Below are 24,997 nucleotides of genomic sequence, written 5' to 3' on the forward strand. Positions count from 1 at the left end.
AGCAAAACAACATTTTCCAAAAAAAAATGTTTGGCTTGTTTATCATCCAATTTTAGTTCAAAAACCATGAAATCCCAATAAAAATAAACAAATTTTAAATAAAAAACCCTTTAGACGGACGAACTAGTAAAATGTCAGTGGCTACTGGCCAGGAAAGCGTAGAAAACGCCGTAAAAGTAAGTATTCCATATCAATACCATTGCCTTATAAGCTGATTCAATGCTCCACTCCCATCCCATTTGAGTCATTTTTTAATTATCATCTATTATAAAGTCATTGTTATTAATTAATCACAGGAGTATGATGGCTCTAGTAATATGTGTCTCGAACTGGCCCTCGAGGGTGAGCGTCTGTGTAAATCAGGGGATTGCAGGGCCGGAGTGGCCTTCTTTCAGGCCGCTATCCAGGCTGGCACCGATGATTTACGAACTCTTAGTGCCATATACAGTCAATTAGGCAATGCATACTTTTACCTCGGTGATTATGGGAAAGCTATGCAGTACCATAAGCACGATTTGACTTTAGCCAGGTGAGAGCTTTCTTCCGAGTTTCAATTAGCCCTATTAATGTATAAAATTATTTAGGACCATGGGTGATAAACTGGGAGAGGCAAAGTCTTCTGGAAACTTAGGCAATACTTTAAAGGTGATGGGGAAGTTTGATGAAGCTATTGTGTGTTGTAAGAGGCATTTGGAGCTTGCTCGGGAGTTGGATGATAAGTTAAGTGAAGGTAAGGGCTTATTCATTATTATTAGTTTTGAGTAACTGAAAGGGTATTTGAAGGCCTAAATTTGAGTAATTAAATGAGTAGGTAAAATAATTAATAATACTAGATTTGTTGCATTCATTAATTAAATCTCATTTAAGAGCAATATAGGTGTAATTAAGTGTCTCAGCCTCTTCATTGATGAGAGTTTAAGGTTTGACAACCATGTTTTGGGCCTCGCTGCTAAACTTTCTTCTGGTTGTTTTGCAGTCAGGGTTGCCAGGCATGAGTTGGGGGGGTTGTTTGCTCGTTCAGTTTATTTTGCCTTAATAGACTCTCATATCCATTATGGATTGCCATTTTGGAGTTTGTGCTCCAAGGGCTCCTTAATATAATTTTTACTATTCAGAAAAAAGCATTAAGGTATCTGTGTGGTGTTGGTCTGAGAGTCTCTTGTAAACCTCTTTTTGTAGCTAAAAGAATTTTAACAGTTTTCTCACTCTTTATATTGGAAACTGCAACACTCATACATAAGTCTGTAAGTCCACCATCCTGCACCAGTCATAATAGTCGTCAAGTGGGCAACTTATCTCTTCCAATCCCCACCTCCTCACTTATGAGAAACTCTCTTACATTTATTAGTCGTAAAATATTTAATCATGTTCTTTTTTTCGATTAGGACTGTTACAGACCTTAAAAAGTTTAGGAGAGAACCAAAAGCTTACTACAGCATTGAAGAGTATTTTAACGACTCATTTTAATATTTAAAATTAATTATATATCTGTTGATCACATTTACTTTATAATTTTTTTTTATTATGCTTGTTTTATGTTGGTTCTCGCCTTTTCTTTTCTTCTTTTTTGGTTTTTTATTTGATTATATAAAATATGCTTCTATGTACAATCAATAATCGATTCTGTATTCTGTTTTTGTCCTGTATAACCAAATAACTACCAGTATTATTAATTCTAGGATTAGGAAGCTTTTAGCACAAGTTTGTAAACTTAGCAAATAAAATATATTTTGTCTTGACTTGATTTGACTTCAATATTTTAAGTCCTGTTATACTGAGGAACTTTGTGAAATAGCACAAAAATGTAAAAACGAAAATAGTAATGGTATAGATGGAATACCCATTATTATTATAAAAATAGCGGCAATAGATTTAAAATATGTTTTTAACTATATCATTAATAGCTCCTTTAAAAAGGGAATATTCTCACAAAACATAAAAGTAGCTCTTATTAGAACTTGTTTTAAAAATGGAGATCCTGAAACTTTAAATAATTATAGTCCTATCAGTGTATTACATACTTTACTCTTATTTTAATTAATATTCAGGAAGAGCTCTATACAACCTCGGGAATGTATTCCATGCCAAAGGTAAGCATGCAGGGCGAATAGGACAAAAAGACCCTGGAGAATTCTCTGATGAAGTAAAAGAGTGTTTACAGGAAGCTGTATCTTATTATGAGTAAGTACAGTTCAGGCCAATGATGCTCTTATAATAACTTTAAAAACCCTACAGAGAAAATCTACGTTTAATGCGCGATTTGGGCGACGTTGCCGCGCAGGGTCGGGCATGCGGCAACCTCGGAAACACCCATTATCTACTAGGAGACTTCGGGGAGGCGGTAAAGTACCACGCGGAACGATTATCGATTGCCCGACAATTTGGCGACAAACCGGCAGAAAGGAGGGCTCACAGCAACTTGGGCAATTCCCACATTTTTATGGGGCAATTTGAGGAGGCTGCCGAACATTACCAGTAAGTTTATTGCAAGAAAAAAAATTAAGATAGGAAAAATATTCAACCATTAGACGTACATTGGCTCTGGCCCAAGAATTGGCCGACCAAGCGGTTCAAGCCCAAGCCTGCTACAGCTTGGGCAACACTTATACATTACTAAGAGACTACGAGAAGGCAATCGAGTATCACCTGAGGCATTTGTTGATCGCGCAGAATCTGAACGATAGAGTGGGCGAGGGACGAGCCTGTTGGTCCTTAGGGAATGCGCATGCGTCACTCGGACACCACGAGAAGGCGTTAGAGTTTGCGCGGCAGCATTACGAGATCAGTCGAGAGGTACCATATAGAATTAAAAGTATTTTTTTGAGATTTTGTTCACATCTTTTTTGTTCAATATACTTAGATCAATGATCCGGTGGGCGAAGCCACTGCTAAAATGAACATTTCCGACTTGAAAAAGATCCTGGATCTTCCGGAAAGTCCCGACAGTCCGGAGGAGGTGAGGAAAGTGAACGGCGAAGAGGTAGGAGGGTGTGATAGGAGTAGAGAGCGCGTGCAAAGGTTAAGGAGGGAAAGTATGGAACAGCTTAGTCTTATTAAGGTAGTCGCTTTTTCTTTTGCTTTCATTTTTTTTTTGTTTAATTATTTAATTCACCAAATACTTTTACCAACTAACCAAAATTCTTTATTTTATTCTCGACACGTGTTTCTTCGCTAACGATGTTAGCATCTTCGAAAAAAGATTATTGAAACTGAACTAAAACTAATTACAAGTGGCCTTATATACTAAAACATGTTACTTATAAAGCAAAAAAGAAACAGGCGTTTCATCGTATTTTAACCCGTGAAATTACTTTTGCTACAAGGTTTATTTTTTTTTACATGGGTAATTTTCAATAAAATCATCAACTCGTTAAAAATATTCTGCTTTGCCTAAAATACCAAACCTATTTCTTTTGTCAGATTTTAAATAAAAACAAACAGATTTGGTTGTGAAGCGTTTTTTTAGCAAATCCTTTTAAAGATTCTAACAAGTATTAATAATAATAGTAATGTGCTATATTACAGAACATACATATCTATAAATCTTACTCTTAAAAATAAAACAAAATACATACATGTAAATATTAGAAGTGTAAGAAAAAATTTCGACAATTTAATTCTATTGTTAGAAAATTTTAATTTAGGCTTTACAGACATAATTGTATTAAGTGAAACTTTTCAAGTATCCTCGAAGGATGACTTTAAAATAAGGGGTTATGAAACATTCTATAATGAAGGCAAATACAATAAAAATGATGGAATCATAATTCTGATAAAACCTGAATTGGACCCGGTGTTCTCCACAGTAATATTGCCGAAATCTCAAGTCACTTTGGCTAGAGTAGTATGTCATATCAAGGATATTACTGTGGGAGTTACAGCCGTGTGTAAGCCACCTCCTATTTTAAAAGATCTTTTTATTCAGGATTTGGATGAATTCTTAAGTTTAAATAACAATAATCGACAACTAGAAATATTTACTGGGGACGTTAATATAGATCTATTAAATCTTGAAGATAATAATGTTATTAAGTATTCAACTGTAATGTCACAATCGGGCTATTTATCTTATATAAATTCAATTACACGACCAGACACCAAAACTAATTTAGATCACATTTTCTTAAAATGTAAAAATATTTCTTCCACAGAGTTTAAATCATTTGTTTTAGATAGCTGTCTAACAGATCATTTTCCAGTAATGATAAATGTTGCCTTTAAAGATAAAAGTTTCCGAGCTGTCACCCAAAAAACAGAATCTAATAAAAAATCAATAGACATACATAATCTTAAAAGACTGTTAAATGAACAAGACTGGACGTTAATAAAAGAAATAGACAATCCTGACCAAGCAATGAGCACTTTTTTTGAAATCTATACAAAGCATATAAAAAGCTCCGAAAGCCACTCTTTATATTACAAGAAATACAGAAAAATTAAAAAATGGATTACCAATGGTATAATAGCCTCAATCAAACATAGGGACAAACTAAAACGAAAACTATTAAAAAATTATAATGTAGAACTAGAAAATGAATATAAAAATTATAGAAACCATTTAAATAAAATTATATCAATTCAAAAAATAAATTATTATAGAAATGAGATTAATAAAAATAAAGATAATATGAAGAAAATGTATGAAGTAATAAGAGATGCAACGAATCAAAAACAGACAGAAAAACTTCACATTAAAATAAAAAATGAAAATGAGGAAAACTTCTAAGATGAACATCAAATGGCTGACTTTTGTAATCAATATTACACAAATATTGGTATTCAGATGGCAGAAAAAATCCCACAACCTCACAACCCACATAGCCTGGAGAACCCTATTACACAATCTATATATTTGACACCTATTACCCATAATGAACTAATAAAACACATTAACAACCTTAAAAATAAAAGTTCCCCAGGTTTTGATGGTATATCGGCTAATCTGATTAAACAAACACACATAGAAATTCTAGAGCCACTTATTCACATCATAAATCAAATCTATAAGACTGGACATATACCCTCAAGCTTTAAATTAACAGTTGTCACTGCGATTCATAAATCAGGACCTAAAAATGTTGTCAGTAATTACCGGCCGATAAGCTTAATAACTTGTTTCGCAAAAATATTTGAAAAAAGTCTGAAAGACAGAATATTGAGCTTCTTTGTCACTAATAACATTTTGGCTGAAAATCAATATGGGTTTTTACTAGGTTGTAGTACTTCCGATGCATTACACAAACTCATTTCAGCAGTCACTAATCATCTTAACCAGAGCAGAAAGTGCCTTGGTGTTTTCATAGATCTCGCTAAGGCATTTGATACTGTTCCACATAACAAACTGTTTGAAGTTTTGGAACATTATGGGGTAAGAGGAACTGCAATAACTCTAATGAAGGACAATAAAATGTTTCGGTAAGCCGTGAGTTACATCTTGGTACTCTAAAGTTTAACATTGATAAAAGATGGGGCGAATCAATAAGATTGTGAGTAAGCTTATATACAAACTTATTAGAAACAAGCATCCTTCTAAAATTAAGAGAATCGATATTAAACTGAGACAGTAAAAGAGCATTATCAAATCCTCTTTGAGGATAGACACCAGTTTCCTTCAAATGCAAAAATTTGAGGAATTTTCTTTGAACATTCTCTAGAGCCATAACATGAATCTGATATATTGGATACCACTCTAAGCAGCAATATTCAAGTCTTGATCGAACTAGTGAGTAAAACAGTGTTTTAAGAGATATAATATTAGTGAATTGTTTACAGTTTCTCATTATGAAACCTAAACCTCTATTTGCGGATGAAAGGGCTGACTGAGTGTGGGGAATAAATGTCAGTTGGGTATCAAATGTAACCCCCAAATCATGTATATTTTCACAATGCTCTAAATCTTCAGAACTGATACTGTATACGTAATTTAATGGTTTACGTTTCCGAGTGAATGTCACTACTTTACATTTAGATATATTTACTTTAAGTTTATTCTTTATACACCAGATGTGTAAAATATTAAGTTGATGTTGGAGAAATACATGAAGTGAACTGCCTTCTTTTGTAATAAAAATTATATATATTATAACCTATTGAAATGGTGATTCAACACTTACTATAATCTCCTCCAGGTTGCTTTTGCAGTGTGAAGCTGGTGCAAAATTAAGACCCTTATGAAGAACATCCAGTTCTTTCTCATTAAATAAAATGAGATCAGGACTGAAATTCCTCATTTGGGGTTTATTCTTGGAACTCCTAAACTTAGTTTTTTATTTAATGAAGAAAACTTGCAAATATATTTATGGTTATTAGTACCAAACATGCTTTTTTGAAAATCACTTTATGCTTGATCAGTTACTCTAAATCAGTTGCTGTAAAAGTGAGTTTTACATAAACTGCTGATTTAGATTTGGCCACTTTTAAATAGCTTCATTTTAATTTTAATCTTCTCCCGAAGACGAAAATAAAGAGTTTTGATATATTGACGAAAATAGAGAGTGGTAAAACTGTTTTGTGATTTAAGTGTCACACCAAAGGTTCCAATCACAGAACATATTGTTTAATGCCACTGTTTCACTTTATTTGCAGCTTTTGGGTGAAAAACTGTGTGTATGAGTGTCTAGAACCGATTTTCCTTATACATTTTCTAATAATAGCACACATTTTAACATATCTAGGGTATTTCAGTATAAGTTGAGAATTTTAGAAATTTGTTCCAGTTGACCCCCGACGGTAAAAATCCGCCCCCTGGTTCAAAAACCAAACAATTAGTGAATAAGTCGAAAAAAGCGGGAACCAACGGAGACGAGGACGAAGAAGAATCGTTCTTCGACATGTTGTCGCGTTTCCAATCGAAGCGGATGGACGAGCAACGGTGCTCCCTCGCCCTCAAACGTACGTGCAATTATTCCTTATTTACATAAACACAAAATCCCGTTTGTTTCCCATTAGGCGATGGCAACAAAGAAAACAAAAACACCGTCAATAATCTCTTACCGAAAAACGAGGAACCCGACGAGCCGGAGGACGAATTATTCAACATGATCACCGGGATGCAAAGTAACAGGATGGACGAGCAGCGGGTCGAATTACCCAATTTGCCCGGTAAGTTTACTGAAACCAATAATTCGATTCAAACCACGCTTTATCATTATAAAATACAAAGTATTTGTGCATAAAGCTTCCTACTAAATTAAATCATTCCGCACTTATAGAGTAACTAAAAAGTGGTTAAAAAGTACCTAAATCTGAAAAGTAATAGGAATAAAATACAATAAAGAAGATATTAAAGGTAGCAAAATGCAATTTTCTCCATAAAAATATGATCATGAAATTTCAACCAATCATCAGTGAAAATTTGAAGAAAGTTATTACAGTTGGTTATTTCCAGTTTTTTATCCTGCACATTTATCTGATCAATGCAAACAAACAAACTTAAATGCCAATAATTTAGTTTTATTAATGTTTAGAGAGAGGTGATTAGAATCATACCATTGTTTAACCCTACATAAAGACTTATGAGTCCATAGAAAAATGTGTCGTCTGCTAAAATTGTGTAACGAAATCAAGAGGTCATTGATACAGAGAAGAAATAAAATAAGGCCAAGCACGGAACCCTGGGGAACTACATGATCTATTGGGTTTGCAATAGATAAGTCATCTATTGACATGACAATTTGGATTCTAACAAATTATTAAATTAAAGTCGGAGGATTACACGTGTTTCGCCCATACTAGGCATCATCAGATCCATTTGTGTATTCACTGATAAAAAGATTGAAAAAAGAAGCAGAGATCAACGACTACATGATACAAGTCAAGGATAGAAATTAAGTTAAAATTGGTAAAATCGGACGGAGACTAGTTAATACATATTAAAATTATATATAAAAAAAAAATCGTTTTTTCAACGTTGTTCTATATTCAATGTAAGCCGATCTCTTTAAGAAAAGATGGACTATTTCTTGGAACATTTCTATGAGCTTAGATAGACATGGGAAAAGTGAGATGAGTCTAAAACTAGTAGTTCACCACTTTAAATAGAGATTTTACGATAGGTACTTTAAGGTTATTCGGAAACGTAGCTCTGGCTTTAATTGCAAATGCAAGAGAGTTAATTTTAAAATCTTAACACACAATCAATCCTGTAAGTGTGTTTATTCTTAACTGTATGAAGAACACTTTTAACGTCATCAGTTTGAGTAAAGTCCTTGACAGAAGTAAGTTGAGTAAAAGCTAGGGGATCTAATTGGGAGTTTGGATTATCTGTCAGCTTCTCTGCCATTGAACAGTAAAACTGATCAAACAAATTTGCGTCAATTCGATATCGTTTTATTGAGTTACCTCTGAGTTCATTAATAATACTCCAATTTTCCTTGGATTAATTGTATGCTATCTCCAATTTAAGCCCGTAAACAATCTTTCTTGGCCCTTCTTATAAAATTTGCCTATTAATTTTTTTATACACATTATGTATAAGGGTTTTCAACCAAGAGTAATTTATAGTTTTTTGTTTTACCTTTAATTTTTTAAAGTGGGAAATTCTTGTTAAAAATATTTAGGACAAGATCAGTGAAAAGATCGAGCAAGGGAACTGTATATCATTGTCCAGTCAATATTATTGACCAAATTACGGAAACAATTAAAATTCGACTTACTGCCTAACCTTAGTTTTTGTAAGTGACTTTAATTTGGCTTAAGATTGACACCGGCTAAAACTGCCTCATGATCAGATAATCCTGAGGGAATCACAAGTATATCACAAACTGTTCTAAGTTAAAATTAAGACACAAATAATCTATGTGGGTTGTGTATCAAGCATTCGGAAATTGAGAGGGGCCAGGAGATTTTTAAAGAACTCACTTTATTATATATCAAATAATTAACATTAAAAACACCACAAACAATTAATTTACTACTAACCTATAAAACTCATCGAAATTTTCCCTTCAGGCTTACAACCACCTCGCCGTATTTTACTACCGAACGAACCCGCCGATCCACCGCAACCGTCATCTGTTCCCGACGATCGATTTCTAGATCAACTGGTGCGTTGTCAAAATTCCCGTTTGGACGACCAACGGTCCCCGCTGCCGCCCTTGGATCCTCCGTTGAGAAACACGGGGCGACCGGTGGCCGCCAAGGTCGCCCCCACCGTTCCCGACGAGGATTTCTTCTCTTTGATTATGCGTCTTCAGTCTTCGGGTAGGATGGACGATCAGCGAGCCACGCCGCTCGCAAATCGAAATCAAAATCGGTAAATTTCACTTTTAATAACTTAATTTTGTAAGTTGTTAATTGTAATCTATCCAACTATGGAGAAAGGCAGTAATTATTAATCACCAAATTTGTGGGAAATCGGCTTCAACTTTGATGGCGTTCGTCAAGGATTTGAGAGATTACTCATAAAACCTAGCTTTGACATTGGGAAAAAGGCTTTGAATTTAGTTTCAATGTCGAAAAAAAGGAAAAGTTTGCAAACGAATTATTAAATACACATACTGCTTTGAATGTATAGCAGAATTAAAACTTTAACAATGTTATAAATCACCATACTATCAGGACAAAATTGCTTAATTGTGACAAGTTTAATATTCCAACTGTATTACTTGCATTTACTTAACGACATATTTCTTTTATACTACTATCTAAAGTAGTAAGCATACTTCCAAATAGAATAAAAAATGCACAAAACTATACAAAATAAAATAGATCTTTTGTTAATTAATAATTTCGATTATGTTTGCAGCCAAGTAACATACATATTTTAATAATGTATTAATGTAAATTTATTAGGTAATTATTTGTAGAACTATTGTTCATAATTATTACAAGAAGGTTAACATACAAATTTCGTCACTATATAATTTATAAGCTAAAATTTTTAATTCAAGGGGCACACACATACTTTGGTTCATAGTGTTTCAGAATTTATTATAATTTGTACTTTTTAGTAAAGAAATACTTATTTGAATTGAATTTTCTATAAACGCGTCTTCACCAACGTATCAGTCGAATCTCGTAATGTGTATCTAAACAATATTTCATTAAAACAATAACAAGGAAAGATAATAAAGATTTAGTGACTTTCTCTGATTTTTGCATTAAGATATTTCGTTGCAATTAACATTATTAAAATAAATTGTTAATTAGGATGGCAAACGGAACGGCGCCCCATCAACTGCCCCCCAACAGCGTCTCGACCGGCAGCAACACGAAGAAATCCACCAAAAAAAAATGATAAAAGCAAGTACAATTAAACTTAAGTGAAACGCTCGTTAGTGTTATATTATTATATTGTTGTTAACAAATATCGAATAGTTTAGACTCGATAGATATATTATTATATATATAGTGTATAGGATGTCCGAGATGTTAATTTCGTATATTTTGGACAACTTATGCGAGGCTCGTTTCCCTTTTTAATGAAATATTATACTGCCTAACCATGTACTTTCTAAACTGGTGGCCACGTTTATGGGTTTATTACATTTAATTGACTGTCGGGCCTAAATTCGTGACAAAAAAAAATTATATTTCTTCGGTCAAAAGTGTATCGTATAAACGTGGTCACGTCTACAATCTTACTGCCCTAAAATTGTATTTTTTTAAGTATTTATTTCTATAAGTTTTATATAACGGTGTGTTTATTTGAAATTCCATTAATACAGTATTTTATAAGCCAAAATTTATATAAAATATTACCAATATAATTGCCAAATTCAGTGTTTGCATTGTTAAACTTAAAGCCAAACTGTTTGATATTCTATTGCTAGTGTTGCGACGTACAGGAGATCCGACACATAAGACACCCTGTATATTAAATTGTGTAATTTAAATATATATATATACATTTTAAACATTTATTTGGGTGTTTTAATGAAACCTCGTCCGAGTGATGTAAATCTTTATTCTCAATATAAAATAAATTATCCTACGACATAATGCACACGCGCTACAGTAACGGTAAATCTTAACTAGCAATTAAAAATATCCTTAAAACGTAACAAATGAATATAACACTAAATATATTTTACAAAATACCAGGCAGTAACAAATAAAAAAAATGATACTTTTAGAAATAAAGAAAAAAAAATCAGAGGTCTGTAATTAAATTAAAAAAAAAAAACAAAAAAAACGGTATGCATGCAAAAAAATCCTAATATTCAGGTATATTATATAAAATTTGTACAAAGTTCTTGTATAAAGATGCTGTATGTCAAAAATAACATGTACAGTGTAAATTATTGTTAAATAACAAATGGTTTGATAAAATCAGACAGGATGACGCTAAATGTCACAAAAAATGACATTAAGTTTACATCCAATGCGGTTTTTTGTTAATTGTATCGGTATTTTTGAATTTCGGGTGCAAGTATAAAGGAAATTAGAGTTGAAATAAGAAAAAATAAGAAAAAATGCAACAGAAGTCCATACAAATTAAGTATTGATAGATTTTCTCCCTTTTATGCCATCTAATCGGTAGAAGATAAATGACACTGGCTAAAACCCCCGCATACTACGACTGATCTGCAGTCAAATTTACTCATACACTTACTTTTCTTATTTAGACTCTGTAGACTAACTATTTTAATAAAATCTTTTAATCTGCAGACGCAAGTTGAATGTCCAACTTGTGAGTCACGGTTTTTCTCATTCAGATTATGTATGTTCAAATATTTGTTCCAAAAGCATTAGTTACTCAGTTATCAACGCGGGGTAAAGGCTTGGGTAGAGTTTTTAGTGCGTCAAACTATGACAGGGTTCTAGTGTTTTGTTGTTACTCGACCCTCTGGGTGCATTCCATAGTAAACTAATTGACATCTTTCAGCAAGTAGTGCCAAAGAAGAGAATAAAGATAAGAAATAATAAACCATGATTTACAGCAGGCCCGAGGGAGGCTGCCGTTTTAACATCTTCGCCCTTTACGTTATATTAGAAGATTTACTAATAATCTCCAAATCTATAAATATTTCAATATTAACCGTCTGGCTAATGCATCTAAAAGACAAAAGGAAAGCTGGTCCATTATCAAGGACATACGCAAAAAGAACATTTTTTTCGGCAAATGTTGGGGACAAAATCGTTGAAAAATTAGTCGAGGCCAGAATGATCTCATTTTTGATACGAATAATTTGTTTTCTTCGATTTGGCCTCTGGCAAGGCAGAACTATAACACAAATGGATCCAACTTTCAGTTTTTTTGTAGAGTCTCTATTTGGGTATTAACAAAGATGGGATTGCTGCGGCGGTTTCTGCGATTTATCAGCGGCTTTTGATTGCGTCAATCATGGAATACTCCTCCGGAAACTCTTTCAATAGGGCTTTCGAGGTATATCGCTTTCTTAGTTTGAATCCTACTTGTCTGATCGTTGTCAGAAAGTTTGGATTAGATCATCGCAATCCGAAATTTTATACAGGAACTGTGGGGTTTTTCAAGGCTGAGTTCTAAGTTCCCACTCTTATTCCCGATAGTTATTAATAATCTTAGTTTGCTAAATATTTCTGGGAAATTTACATTATTTTCAGACGATACAACTATTTCATGGCATTGCGTTGACCATCTGCGTCCGACTCTGTCACAAATAATTCAGACAGACCTTCAACGGCTCATTCAAATCTTCGTTTTCTTAGCTTAACCGAAACCAATATTTTGTTATTTAAATGTAGACTGGAGGATCCTTTTGTTCGGAATGTAGTTACTGAGAGCCGCCCTGAGCCATAGCCTTTATGTGTTATTAACGGACTAGTTACAGGGCGGATTGTATGACCTAAATCAGTATCCCACCGCGATTCTTTAACAGATATTGCAATTAAGCAGTCTAGAATTAAATACCTTAATTAGAATTAAAATATGCAGAATATTTGCAGCGCGGTAGAGCACATCTGGATAACTGTTTTTTTTTTAATAATTTTTTTAAATCCACCACAATTTTAGGGTTACCCTTTATGATACAGACATGGATCAATAAGTCCCGGGACTAACCAACTGGTGGAGCCACTATTGTCTAATTAATGTGTTTCTGTTGACAGAAATATGCTCCAAACGATACGTGAAAAATTTCATGACAGTTCGACCGTTAGTTTTTGAGTTACAGGGGTTTAAATGACACTACTTTTACGCTTTTTTTTTAAATTTTCAAAAAAATAATTAATGATTTTTTATGTTGTTAAAACAAGTGACTTATTATCTATTATTAAACTTATGCTTATGCGTACATAAAATTTGAACGCAAATTGCAATATCAGAGACATTTTTACGCATAACTTGGAAGCTACTAAAAATATTTCCATACGTTTATTACAATATTATAGGAGAGTTCCTAAGTATGGATTTAAAGGAAAAAAACCCGATTTTGGATTAATCATAGCAGGTTTGGTTGAGCTTTTTTTTTTGCTTTGCAAATTCCACTAAGGAGTTTTCTACTTTGTGAAGCTACAATTTATTAAAGATTAGGTTGTGATACATCAATGTATTAAAAAAAAATATGACGTTAAAATATTCAAGGTGTTTCATTTCAAAAATACCAACTTTGTACATAATCTTAAAAATAGTAAAATCCCAATCGGGAGTCTACTCTCTTTAACTGCGGGGACTGTAATGCCGTTTACATTGGTCAATCTGGAAGGAAAATAAAAACAAGAGTACAGGAACACTTAAGAGAATATAATAAACACAAAGATACCGAAATCACCGAGACGAAATCGGCTTTTGCAAGTCATTTATTGTGCTCAAAACACTTTCCTTCCATCCCGGAAAATGTCCTTCGTGAGTGCCCCAAGGGAAAGAAGCTTGACTTATTAGAGAAGATGGAGATCACAAAGGCAAAAAGGAGTCCTGTACTGTCTTGTGTAAATTATGTTTTTTTCTTCGAACAGCATTTAATTTTTAACAATATTCATCACGACCTGGATAGCACGTAAGTTTAGCGCTTGACTACGAAACCGATGGTCGCTGGTTCATTTCTCGACCATAGTCATAGTTCACTTTTTGTTTTTTGCTTTATTTCCGTTTAACCTAACCTCATTCTGCTTGTTTTGTTTACTTTTATTTTATTTAGTTTTGATACCGGATTTAATGTGAACGTCAGCATTTTTTTTTATTTATATTTATTTTTGTTTTAACTTAAATGTTTGTGGTGTTAATCTACCGGTAAGTCATATCTAAACATCGTAATTTATGTCTATGCATTGTTGTTTTTGTACTAGGGTTGCCTTCTTTTTTCTTTTAGATCTGACGATGCCTTAGGGCGAAACTCGTGTAATCGTTTTAAAAAAATAAACATAATTTGAAACCATTGACTTTGTGTCCCTCCAATCTCTGAATTTTTAAAAACAGTACTCTAATTTTTTTTTTAAATACGCCACTGCCCTTGCAATTTTCGTTTTTTTTTTTCGATCTTATACGGGGTCTGAGAAATAAAAACATCTCGAAACGTAAACATTTTCTCGTTCGCCCTGTATTTCAGGAACAAAAGTAGTTTGGGGCTTTTACAAAAATGAGATACAGGGTCGCGACAAACGCAAAGCTATATCTTAAAAAATGACAGAAATAATCTTCAATCTTATTCAAAATGGGACACAGTGTACTTTCTCCTTTATGTATGCAGGTGCCCACAGAAACGGACTCTATTCACTTATAACACAAGAAAACTGGTTTAAATCACGATTTACCTGATGGCTCTTAAATAAACTCCTCTTAGAGATATTTAATATTTCAGACTCTGTTGGCATAATTAACATAACCCTTCCAAAATTTAAAAAAAAAAATACCGATACAAATCAATATAAAAAAAAAAGATTGTGAAAAAAGAGTAAAATCGTGACTCACACAAACCGCTTCTTGGTAACCGCGTCGAGATTGGCCGCCGCACTCTTCCTCCGCACGGGCGTCGCGGCGACCTCCTGCGACGTCAACGCCTTGCGTCGCTGCAACACTCCGCCCACTTTCCGCCCGTGACCCGCCTGCGCAGTCAACTTGGGACTCTCCGAACAAACGGGGGGCGACGACTGCGCCAACGAGCTCTTAAACGTGTCCATCTGTCTCTCCCGCGAATGTTTCAACACGTTCCGGATATCGTTCGTTTCCTCGCACATTTGCTGTAACTTTTGCAGCGTGGTGTACAGGCAAACGGAACTGATCAGGCCGAAGTCGAACATCGAGGTCATGTGCAGGACGAAGTTACGATAGAGGTTTTTGAGGAGGAGCTCTTTGCCGCGCAGTTGCACGAACAGTTGACAGGCGACGGAGATTTGACAGTCGCCGACGAAACCGTTTCTCATCACGTGCAGGTTCCACATTTTCATTAGTTCTTTTTCGCCTGGAATTTGATAAATTGTGTATTACGTAATGGCGTCCTTGTTTTATAGGTAATAATGACGAGGATATTATAATAATAATAATAATGATCGTCTTTTAAAAACAAAAATAACAAATAAACAAATATTACAAATGAAAAAGAAAAAAAGGGCAAAATTTAGCCTAAGGCAACTCAAACTTAACCCAAATAAATAAATTTCGGTTATCATACATAATAATAAGACAAATAGTGTAAAGATGACATTATAAAGAAAAAATTGTTCACACTAAAAAAAATAAATATACCCTCGTTTATGTAGTAAATCATTGTTTGGCAAGGAATTACATGCTTGAATCGCGTTACACTCGTAAGTAAAATACTGTTTTGTATGTTCCTGTATTATATAGTATACTGTACCTAGTATATCAGGGACGTTCAAATTGGTTTTAAATTTATTTATTAAGAGATTTAGATATGAATTTTGAATTAGTAATTTAACCAAAAACACTCAAATGTTGAGTTCTACGGTTAGACATATTTAACCAGTTTATTAATTTTATGTGATCTGATTTTCTTAAATTACTGTGCACCTTTTGAATACGATATTGTTTGACAAAGACAAGGGCCATAAATAAAATCAGCATAATCATAATCATTCACATAACTTTGCCCTTAACTTGGTACTTAAAGGTTTCTGTTGGAATATAGTTGTTTAAGCGATATATATGACTTTTGTAGAGGTTGCTTAACATGATCGAAAAAATTAAGTTGACCATCAAGTATAACAGCCAGATTAAGAGCAGAATTGCAATTTGGTCGTCTATTTTGATTATTTTTAATTTTTTTAAAACTATTATACATTTTTTTTTACTTTTCACCTAACCCCTGTAGTGGAAGATGATAGTAGATAAGGTGTTTCATAACTAGTGGGGCAAACTTGTAGGGATTGTAATTAATTTCAACGCAGCATCAAAATTTTTACTTTGAAGCTACTGAAAATATTTCTATATATTTATTACAATATAGAAAAGTTCATGAGTGTGGATTTAAGGGTAAAAACGTATATCTTAGTTCGTTAGGACAGTTTTATTCAGCTCTTTTTTTTTGCTTGCTGCAAATTCCACTAATTTTGCATAACAAAATAATTGAAATATTCTTAAAAGGGAAGGAATCGAGGAAAAGCATTTTTTCCCCAATAATTTCATGTGAGAACGATTCTTATACCTCAAAAACTTTCCGAGTTAGAGGCAAATTTGTCAAACAAGGTCCAAGAGCCGTGAAATTTAAAGTTTTTAAATTCAGATTGTACTATCAAGATTTTTATTCATTACAGGACTATTTTTGGATCTATTTAAGATGTTTTGATAATTTTCTACAAAAATGTAGAGCAATTCATGAGGATAGTTATAGCAGTGCAATTTTTTTTTTGCTTAGCAAACTCCACTTAATTTTAAGAATTTCTTAACGGAAGAATTTGAATATTCTTACCAGGGTTTAAAGTAAAGAAAGAGCATTTGAAGATTTGAATTTGATTTTTACTCATTAGTGGAAATTTTTGGGTATAATTTAAGATCTACTCAAAATATTTTCATAATTTTTCTACATAAATGTAGAGCAATTCCTGAGAATGGATTTGGGGAGAAAACATGAATATCGAGCAAGAATTTGAGTAGTTATAGCAGTTTTAGTTAAGCAAATTTTTTACTTAACAAACTCCAATAATTTTAAAATTTTAAAATAATGGGAATATTCTTAAAAGTGTTTTAAGGAAAGAAAGAGCATTTGTTCCTCGATAATTTCATATGAGAACGATTCTTGTACGTCAAAAACTTATGAGTTAGAGGCAAATCTGTCAACCAATGTCTAAGAGTCGTCATATTTGAACTTTTATAATTCAGTTCGTAGCATCAACATTTTTATTCATTAGTGGACATTTTTATGAATAATTTCAAATCTACTAAAAAAATATTTTTATAATTTTTCTACATAAATGTAGAGCAATTCCTGGGGATGGATGTAAGGATAAAAACATGAATATTGATCAAAAATTTTGAGTGTTATAGCAGTCTTGGTTAAGCAATTTTTTTGTTTAGCAAATTCCACTAATTTCTTAACTAAGTAATTGAAAATTCCTAAAAGGGTTCTAAGCCAAGAAAAAGCATTTCCTCCCAAATCATTTCATATGAGAACGATTATTGTACCCCACAAATTTTCTGAGTTAGAGGCAAATTTGTCAACAACAGCTACCAAATTCATTAGAGGGCATTTCTGGATATAACCTGAGAACCACTGAACATATTTTCATTAATTTTGTACTTTAAAGTAAAGCAATTCCTGAGGATGGATTTCGGAATAAAAACATGACTGTTGATCAAGAATATTAAGGCTGGTTTGGTTAGACCATCGTTTTCTTAGCAAACTTCAACTACTACTGAAAATATTTTCACAAAATAACTGGAATTCCTAATAAAGACTTATATAAAAAAAAACGGATTTTTCCCAATAATTTCATATAAAAACAATTCTTGACCCTCAAAAACTCTCTGAGCGAGAAGCATTTTTCCAAACCAACATCCAAGAAACCTTAAATTTAAATTACAACCCGTCCCTTAGGTCCCTCAGACAAAAACTTACCTTCGTTGACATCAGTAAACTCGTCAATCATCATAACGGTTTTATTCTGCAACCACTCCGGATCATTCTCCCCTTCCGAATCAATGTCCATTTCCTTAGGGTAAATTGGCAAACACGTAGTCGTGTGATGGTATAACCTAAAAAAAAAACTCGCATACTCTAGAAACACCCGAACACCAAATCAAACTAACCGATTATGTCCGGTGATAAACGGCCTCTGGCCATCGTATTCACAGTCATCCAACTCCAAAAACTCCGATAAACTCGGTTTGGGCCTCTTGGGATGACAAACGAGAATGTGAGTGACGCAGGCCCTCCTCACGGGACCGTTACGCGAAAATGCGCACACCGAGGGTTGGGTGATTAAATCGTGCGGTGAACCTATACAGTTTATTTGAATGTCATCCTAAATCTTGACTTTTAAAGACTTACCAGCATAACTACCGTCATACATTTCGTTTATAGCGACATCGATTCTGGCCCCGACATTAATAGGAACATAAGTAAAAGTGAATCTGGAATGGCACAATTTCAGGTGCTTCAGAAGGGTGTAGAGCTCGTGACAGTTCAACGAGCACCACGGGCAGTGTAGATCCTCGCAAGCTTCGGTTTGCTGGCGAGAGTTGTTGTTGTAGACGAATTGATAGACGATTTGTAGTTTTTGCTCAGTAGATTCACCTATTGTAACAATAAAACTACGTGCAAAACAGCCAAAACTCAAGATATCAAACCTTTACCATTAGCCAATCCAGCGTTATTCTCCTTATTATCCAGCGGATACAGGGCCGGTCTATCCACGAATTTGGCGCACGCCTCGTCGCTCCAATTCAATTTAAATTTTAAAATGGCCCCTTTGATAAACGAGTCGATGTTGCCGCAAGTTTCCATCAGATCGCCCACGTTTTCCCAGCTCGAGTGCTTTTTTTGGGATTTTTTTTGGGTCAGGATATTGCTCAGTTCCTGCACTACGATGTCATAGTCACCATCTGATAAGTAGCACCGATTGTGTTTATCGTAAATGGTGAGCTCGGCACTGTATAGTTTCGTAGGAGATTCTGGACATGGTGAACAGACAATTTAATTATTAAAAATTAAAGTTCATGAAGATAAAATTATGATTTTTGGGTTAAGAATTTTGGTAATTGAATGAATCCTGAAATGATTTGTCCTATTAGGAAAATAGGGCTGGTGTTAGAATTACTATATTTTTGGACAAAATCATAAAATATGTTGATCATTCTTTTCCAATAGAACTTGTTAATTATTTTCATGAATCCGGCAAGAAACCTGCGTTTACTGTTTATGTGTTGCAAAAAATCAAATAGTGAACAAATGTGGGCAACCTATAGGCTAAAATTTGATACTATTCTCAATTTGATTATAATAAAATGATGATTTATTGCCAGATAATGAATCCAGTTCTTTTAGACAGTAGTCATATCTAACTTCTTTTAAGAATGCCAATAATAATGATATTAATTTGACTGCTATTTTATTGAAAATCCAGGTCAAGTGACCACTTCAGTCAATTACTGTTTCCCATTCTAGTGCCGAAGCTTATGGTAGCTCAATGTTTATTCAACCAGTTACTGAGATTGAGATCCATGCGTTTTTGAGGTTAATTTGATGCAAGCACGCAAGTGGTGTTGATGATATTCCTTATTAATTAAAGTATCTGAATACATATTATTCTGTCCTGATAAAAATCATATATGCATCATTTCAAAAAGGTGTTCCTGTTCAATTGAAAGTGTCCATTTTTTCTTGGGTGTTCAATTTACAACTTAAATGAATTTTTCTCAATACATTTTATTTAGTTAAGAAAATTTTTTGATAGCAGCTAATATTTGTAACATCTTTAGCTGGTATGCCTTCTGTTTAAGCTTTTTACTATGTAGTTTTGTTGATTCAATGTTTAACAAGAAATAGTTTCTTTTATTGTAATTTTAAATCACTCCTTTATAATTAAATCAACATTTAAAATATGTGGCTTTGAGAGGCCACAAATGACAGCCTGTTAAATTTGAACCTTTTTACACTTTTAACGAGTAGGTAGACATGTCTTACAAAAATTGCTGTAATTTTGTTACTTTAATGTTTACCAACAAATGGTTTATCTTATTGTAATTTTAAATAGTTCCTTTACCATAAAATTTAAATTTGAAGCCTTTGGCTTTGACAGTTCATGAATAACAGCTTGTCAAACTTAAGCCTTTTTGTACAGTCAATGACTAAGACATGCTTTTCGAAAATTGCTATAATTTTGTTGCCTTGATGGTTAACAACAATTTGTTTCTTTTATCGTAATTTTAAATAACTTCTTTATGATATAATCCGAATTTCAAATATGTGGCTTTGACAGATCATGAATGACATCCTGTTAAAGTTGAGCCTTTTTACACTTTTAATGAGCAAGACATATCTTACAAAAATTTATGTAATTTTGTTGCCTTAATCTCTAATAACAAATGGTTTCTGTTATTGTAATTTTAAATAATTGCTTCACCATAAAATCTAAATTTGAAATCATTGGTTTTGATAGGTTACAAATGACAAAGTTGAGCCTTTTTACACACTCAAGGACCGAGATATGCTTTTTGAAAATTGCTATAATTTTGTTGCTTTAATGTGTCTTTTATTGTAATTCTAATCATTCTTTTACCTTATAATCCAAATTTGAAATATGTGTCTTTACAGGTCATAAATGACAGCCCATCAAAGTATATTGCCATCACTTAGGGGTGTATTATACATACTTTTTGCCTTAAGCCTTAAAGTTCTTATATTATCTCTTAAATTTGACCCACAACAAGCATTAAAATGTAATTTAAAAAAATCATGTATTTTAATATTAATTATATAGATTTGATGTTTAGAGGCAACTGCCAAACTGAGTATAGTATAAAATATTACTTTAATTTTAAAGAAATATATAGCCATTGATAGTTACTTTGTGATGGGGTTGTGAATTAATAATTAACAATTAAAAATTAACTCTGTATAGTCTTATGCGATTCAATATGGAATGATTTGAAAATTTTTCCATTAGGTATATAAATTTTTACTAACAATCAATCCATCCAGTCATCAATCCATAATATCACAATGACCCAACAAACCCAGTTCTCCTAAATGACCTATTACCACTTGATACCATTGATTATGTTATTTAGTGTAGTATTTAATTCTAAATACAAACATCAAGTCCTACCTCCACTAGATTTTCTTTTCTTGGCCGCCGGTTCATCCAAATCACTATTTTCCAACTCCACTGGGATCTTAACCTTAAACACCAAAACAAAACTTTTCACCAAAGGCCCGTTGACATTACTAAAAGATTCTATGGGGATACTTATAGTTGGTGCAGTTAAAGGCATGCGTCCCTCCAATGGGTTTATGGGTACATCGGCAGTACCTAAAGTAATTTGCATGCTAGTGGCCGAACTGTCTTTTCTTTTCTTATGGGTTATTTTTAGCAAAATAGTTTCTACTTGAGCAAAGTCCGATTCATTGCTTAATGAGTTGCTATTAAAACCTAAAAAATAAATGGGTTATATACAGACACTATAATAGAATCTAACACAATTGGTACCTAAGAAAGTTAAATTTATATATCCAGCTTGTATAAAGTGACTGTCCTTTTTTGCCGATAACTTCTGGAGCAAATTGTCCACCTTAAAGCTTGCCCTAGCTTTATTACTGCGAGACATTCGATGCTTCATATATGTAAGGGTTCGATTTAGAAATATTGGCTGAAAGTTAAGTTATTTTTAAGAAAATATTATGCCTTTAAGGCCCCATAACCTTAATCTTTGTACTTGAGTTAAAAGATACTTACCGAGCACATATTTCTAGTCCGTAAGTACCTATATATTTGAGTAGGCTCTAAACATAATAAAAAAACCCTCTTTTAATCAGAAAACCTCTTAAAAAACCCTAAATCAAACTTACTTTCGAATGCTTGCAAAAACAATTCATGGTCGGCCTGTATGTGATCTATGCGGGGGTTCTTCGGCACTTCCAGCTCCTTTTCTCGCTTCTTCGGGGGCATCGTGAATTGAAAATAAGTGAAAAACGGCACAAAATTAATGGAAAAACGGTTTATTAGGGCTATTGATGTTGGCGTTCCCCCCTAAGCTGTTGTGGTTTACCCGTTTGATTACAAAAATTGAAATGAGCTTCGGGTACCGCCAAGGTCACGTCATTATTTGACAGATGACGTTTGTAGAGTCAAGAATGGCCAATCATTGGTTGCAGTTTTTTTTAAATAAATGAACTCTAGTCACTCCGTCGTTTCCTGACAGCTGTCAAAGAGGTTATGTTGTCAGAAAAAAGGTAAACAGTGACATTTATTTTTAATATTTTTTTTAGGCAATAAATTCCTATTTTTAGTGAGAAACCGAAACTTCAAGAATATTCCAAATGTCAGGTTCCAGCGTGGTAGTGCTGGCCCCAAATGGGCGCAGGCAGACGGTAAAATGCACCCCAAACACCACAATTTTACAGGTAAAGTGCCAGTTTAACTTATATCTGTTTCACCTTAATTATTGTAAACATAGATTATAGAGGAAGTATGCAAGAAACAGGGCTTTAACCCGATCGAATATGACATCAAACACCACAATAAAATCTTGGACACAACCACAGCTTTTAGGTTTTCTGGCTTACCGAACAATGCCCAACTAGAACTAGCTGATGCTATAAAAAATCGATGTGAAAAGGACATTACTTTGGCTGTAAATCTTGAAAATGGAACTAGAATTACAGGTGTATATATCATTGTTAAAAAAGTCTGAAAATTCAACTATTAAAACCCTTTTTAGACACATTTTCTCCCAATGATACTTTATTGAATGTCTTAAATAAGATCTGTCCTGAGAATGCTTTACCTGAAAGAAATCCGGTTGTTGTTTATACTAGAAGGGAAATTTTTGGGAAAGAATTGGAAAATTGTACTCTTAGAAGCTTAGGCCTAATGGGTAAGTCAAGTAAGTAGTACATTCATTTATTTTTAAAGGTATTTTATTCTTAGGAGGTAGGGCAATGATCAGAGTTCTTAACAAGGATCCGGAACTTTTAAAGCAACAAGCAAATGTCAGTGCCCCTCTACCAACCAAACCTGTAGAAGAAAAACCTTACCTAAGAAAATTTCAGCCTCTAGAAGAGAAAACTGAGGAACCACAACCTGCAACAGAACATAATTTTGGTCCAGGTAATAGACTGGATAGTTCAGATATAAAACCAGAAAAAAATGTGAAAAACACCACCAAAGACATACTCAAATTGGCCAAAGAAAAACGAAAATCTCAGTCTGAAGAGGAGAAGCTCCAAAAGGGGAAGAAACCAATGGTACAAGAAAAATCCCCTAAAAAGGTGGAGCGAATGGACATCAAAGAAGCACCACAGAAGAGTATTGAAGAAGAATTCATATTTGTAAGTAATTATTTTGTTTATCTAAGCCTTAGGTCTGTATATTTATTTATTGAAAAACTCTTATACACACCATTTAGTAAAGGAGTAAAACATTTGTTATACAAGTTCCAGAACCCTTTAATAATTTGGCCACACATTTCATAGATATTTATAAACTTGTTAAAGCAGTCAACATTAGAGAAAATCACCAAGTATCGCAATTTTTCATTTCTCTGGTACTTTGTGTTACATAATAAATATTATTTTTCTATCAGTGTGCACAATTGAAATTACAACCTCCTAAGGCCAAAACATAAGGATAAACCTTAAATCTTATCAAATAGGAACACTTATAAACCTTACACAATAGGATTCCAGTAGATCCCTTACGTCTATTATTTTTGCTGTATGCAACAAACTGGTCCAGTTTATTGCTGATACCACCATATTGTGGAGTCATAAAGATGCTGATTGTGGTTGCATATTCAGTTACAGTTCAAGACAAATTTCTCAGGCTCAGAGATTTAAAAAGGAAGTCAGGAAACTGCTTGTTTTAATTATACTTTTTAATGTATTTAGTTCCTATTGTGTTTTATACAGCTTTGTTCACAACAACAAATGTTTAAAACACTAAAGCATATTTTGAATTTGAATCTGTAAATATTGTTTCTCTTTAATTAACTGCTGCTGAGATTGATGCCTTGACCATTAATCAGGTCTGTCTCTTTTTAGTGTAAAATTTGTAAAGATGTGTCTTCCATTACAGATGTATTCCAACAGTATGAATCCCTCGATACTCAGTTGGATAAAAAAAGAATTATATATTTATTATGTGTATGTATTTTACTATTTATTTAATAAATACAATTTATGGTACCTTTAGTGTACTTTTGCAAATAATTTAGGAGTTCCAAGCCTGTTCACGTTCAATGTATAATAGATTAGATTCTTTGAAAATTTCAGTGTGGCGATAGAAACGGAATGATTTTCTCCCTGGAATCGGCCAATTCCGTTCCTACCGAAGATCTACCCGACGACTTTTTCGAGTTGACAATCGACGACGCCCGAAAAATCCTCAGGGACGTAAAGAGGAAACGTCACGAACTGGAAAACCAAGCGTTACGCACCTCCCACCTGAGAAACCTGGAAGAATCCAAGAAACAACTGAGGCAACTGAACAAGTACAAGAGAGCGATTATCAGGGTGCAGTTTCCCGATCGGACGGTTATTCAAGGGACGTTCAAACCCACTGAAACGGTCGGGGATATCGTGAATTTTATCAGGACGTATTTGGATGATGAAAGTTTGGATTTTTATTTGTACACGGCACCTCCGAAGAGCGTTTTGAGTAACGACAGTAGATTGATTGAGGTCGGTTGCGTGCCGGGGGCGTTGATTTACTTCGGGAGCCCCAGGGAACTTAGGGAGGGTGGAAAGGGTTTCTTGAAAAGTCAATTTCAAAGTATGTTTACTAGTAATAGTGTTGCTAGTTTAGCAGCGGCCAGAATAAGGTAAGATTCGACTTATTTCATAGATCATTTAATTAGAATTCAGTCAATAATTTTACTACAAGGTATTTCGTTTTTAGTGTTTGGGGAAATGTTTGTCAAGTATTTCCAATTCTATTCAAGGCATTTGAGCCTTTTAAAGTTTCT

General features: G+C 33.6%; 3 protein-coding genes across 5 annotated transcripts in view; 2 read left to right on the plus strand and 1 right to left on the minus strand.

The window, feature by feature from the left end:
* On the plus strand, positions 1-10,862 carry LOC126735499 (G-protein-signaling modulator 2). 2 transcript variants are annotated; one of them, XM_050439508.1, is made up of 11 exons: positions 1-176; positions 297-529; positions 585-730; positions 2,049-2,181; positions 2,236-2,475; positions 2,529-2,793; positions 2,861-2,980; positions 6,717-6,891; positions 6,949-7,101; positions 8,950-9,253; positions 10,150-10,862. In XM_050439508.1, exons 1-11 carry the CDS (start codon positions 132-134, stop codon positions 10,235-10,237), a joined length of 1,902 nt encoding a protein of 633 aa, XP_050295465.1. In that variant the 5' UTR covers positions 1-131; the 3' UTR covers positions 10,238-10,862. The 2 variants fall into 2 exon arrangements, with proteins under 2 accessions (XP_050295465.1, XP_050295464.1); XM_050439507.1 differs by having other exon boundaries at positions 2-176; positions 2,861-3,058.
* LOC126735498 (polycomb protein Suz12) lies at positions 10,609-22,335 on the minus strand. Its single transcript, XM_050439505.1, has 9 exons — positions 21,882-22,335; positions 21,769-21,815; positions 21,523-21,682; positions 21,142-21,465; positions 18,668-18,985; positions 18,363-18,608; positions 18,122-18,311; positions 17,931-18,067; positions 10,609-15,317 (listed from the first exon to the last, which is right to left on the minus strand). Exons 1-9 carry the CDS (start codon positions 21,979-21,981, stop codon positions 14,824-14,826), a joined length of 2,016 nt encoding a protein of 671 aa, XP_050295462.1. The 5' UTR covers positions 21,982-22,335; the 3' UTR covers positions 10,609-14,823.
* LOC126735501 (tether containing UBX domain for GLUT4) overlaps positions 22,272-24,997 on the plus strand; it is an 8,714-nt gene continuing 5,988 nt past the window's right edge. Inside the window, exons 1-5 of one of the 2 annotated variants that reach the window (XM_050439510.1) lie at positions 22,272-22,436; positions 22,490-22,697; positions 22,754-22,909; positions 22,948-23,363; positions 24,306-24,853. In XM_050439510.1, the coding sequence (XP_050295467.1) occupies positions 22,353-22,436; positions 22,490-22,697; positions 22,754-22,909; positions 22,948-23,363; positions 24,306-24,853 (1,412 nt within the window). In that variant the 5' untranslated portion in view covers positions 22,272-22,352. The remainder of the gene's footprint in view (positions 22,437-22,489; positions 22,698-22,753; positions 22,910-22,947; positions 23,364-24,305; positions 24,854-24,997) is intronic. The other variant, XM_050439511.1, reaches the window with a different exon arrangement.

Source organism: Anthonomus grandis, chromosome 4, assembly GCF_022605725.1.
Source record: "Anthonomus grandis grandis chromosome 4, icAntGran1.3, whole genome shotgun sequence".
Classification (NCBI taxonomy): Eukaryota; Metazoa; Arthropoda; class Insecta; order Coleoptera; family Curculionidae; genus Anthonomus; species Anthonomus grandis.

What these genes read in the sequence shown, in the direction of transcription:
- LOC126735498 (XM_050439505.1), bottom strand. Translation starts at nt 21,981, where the DNA reads ATGCCCCCGAAGAAGCGAGAAAAGGAGCTGGAAGTGCCGAAGAACCCC. An exon ending in TAACGCTGGATTGGCTAATG is followed by an intron (nt 18,609 to 18,667) that starts GTAAAGGTTTGA and finishes TTGTTACAATAG; the next exon opens with GTGAATCTACTGAGCAAAAA. An exon ending in GTATGACGGTAGTTATGCTG is followed by an intron (nt 18,312 to 18,362) that starts GTAAGTCTTTAA and finishes TAAACTGTATAG; the next exon opens with GTTCACCGCACGATTTAATC.
- LOC126735499 (XM_050439507.1), top strand. Translation starts at nt 132, where the DNA reads ATGTCAGTGGCTACTGGCCAGGAAAGCGTAGAAAACGCCGTAAAA. An exon ending in CGAATTACCCAATTTGCCCG is followed by an intron (nt 7,102 to 8,949) that starts GTAAGTTTACTG and finishes TTTTCCCTTCAG; the next exon opens with GCTTACAACCACCTCGCCGT. An exon ending in GCAAATCGAAATCAAAATCG is followed by an intron (nt 9,254 to 10,149) that starts GTAAATTTCACT and finishes ATTGTTAATTAG; the next exon opens with GATGGCAAACGGAACGGCGC.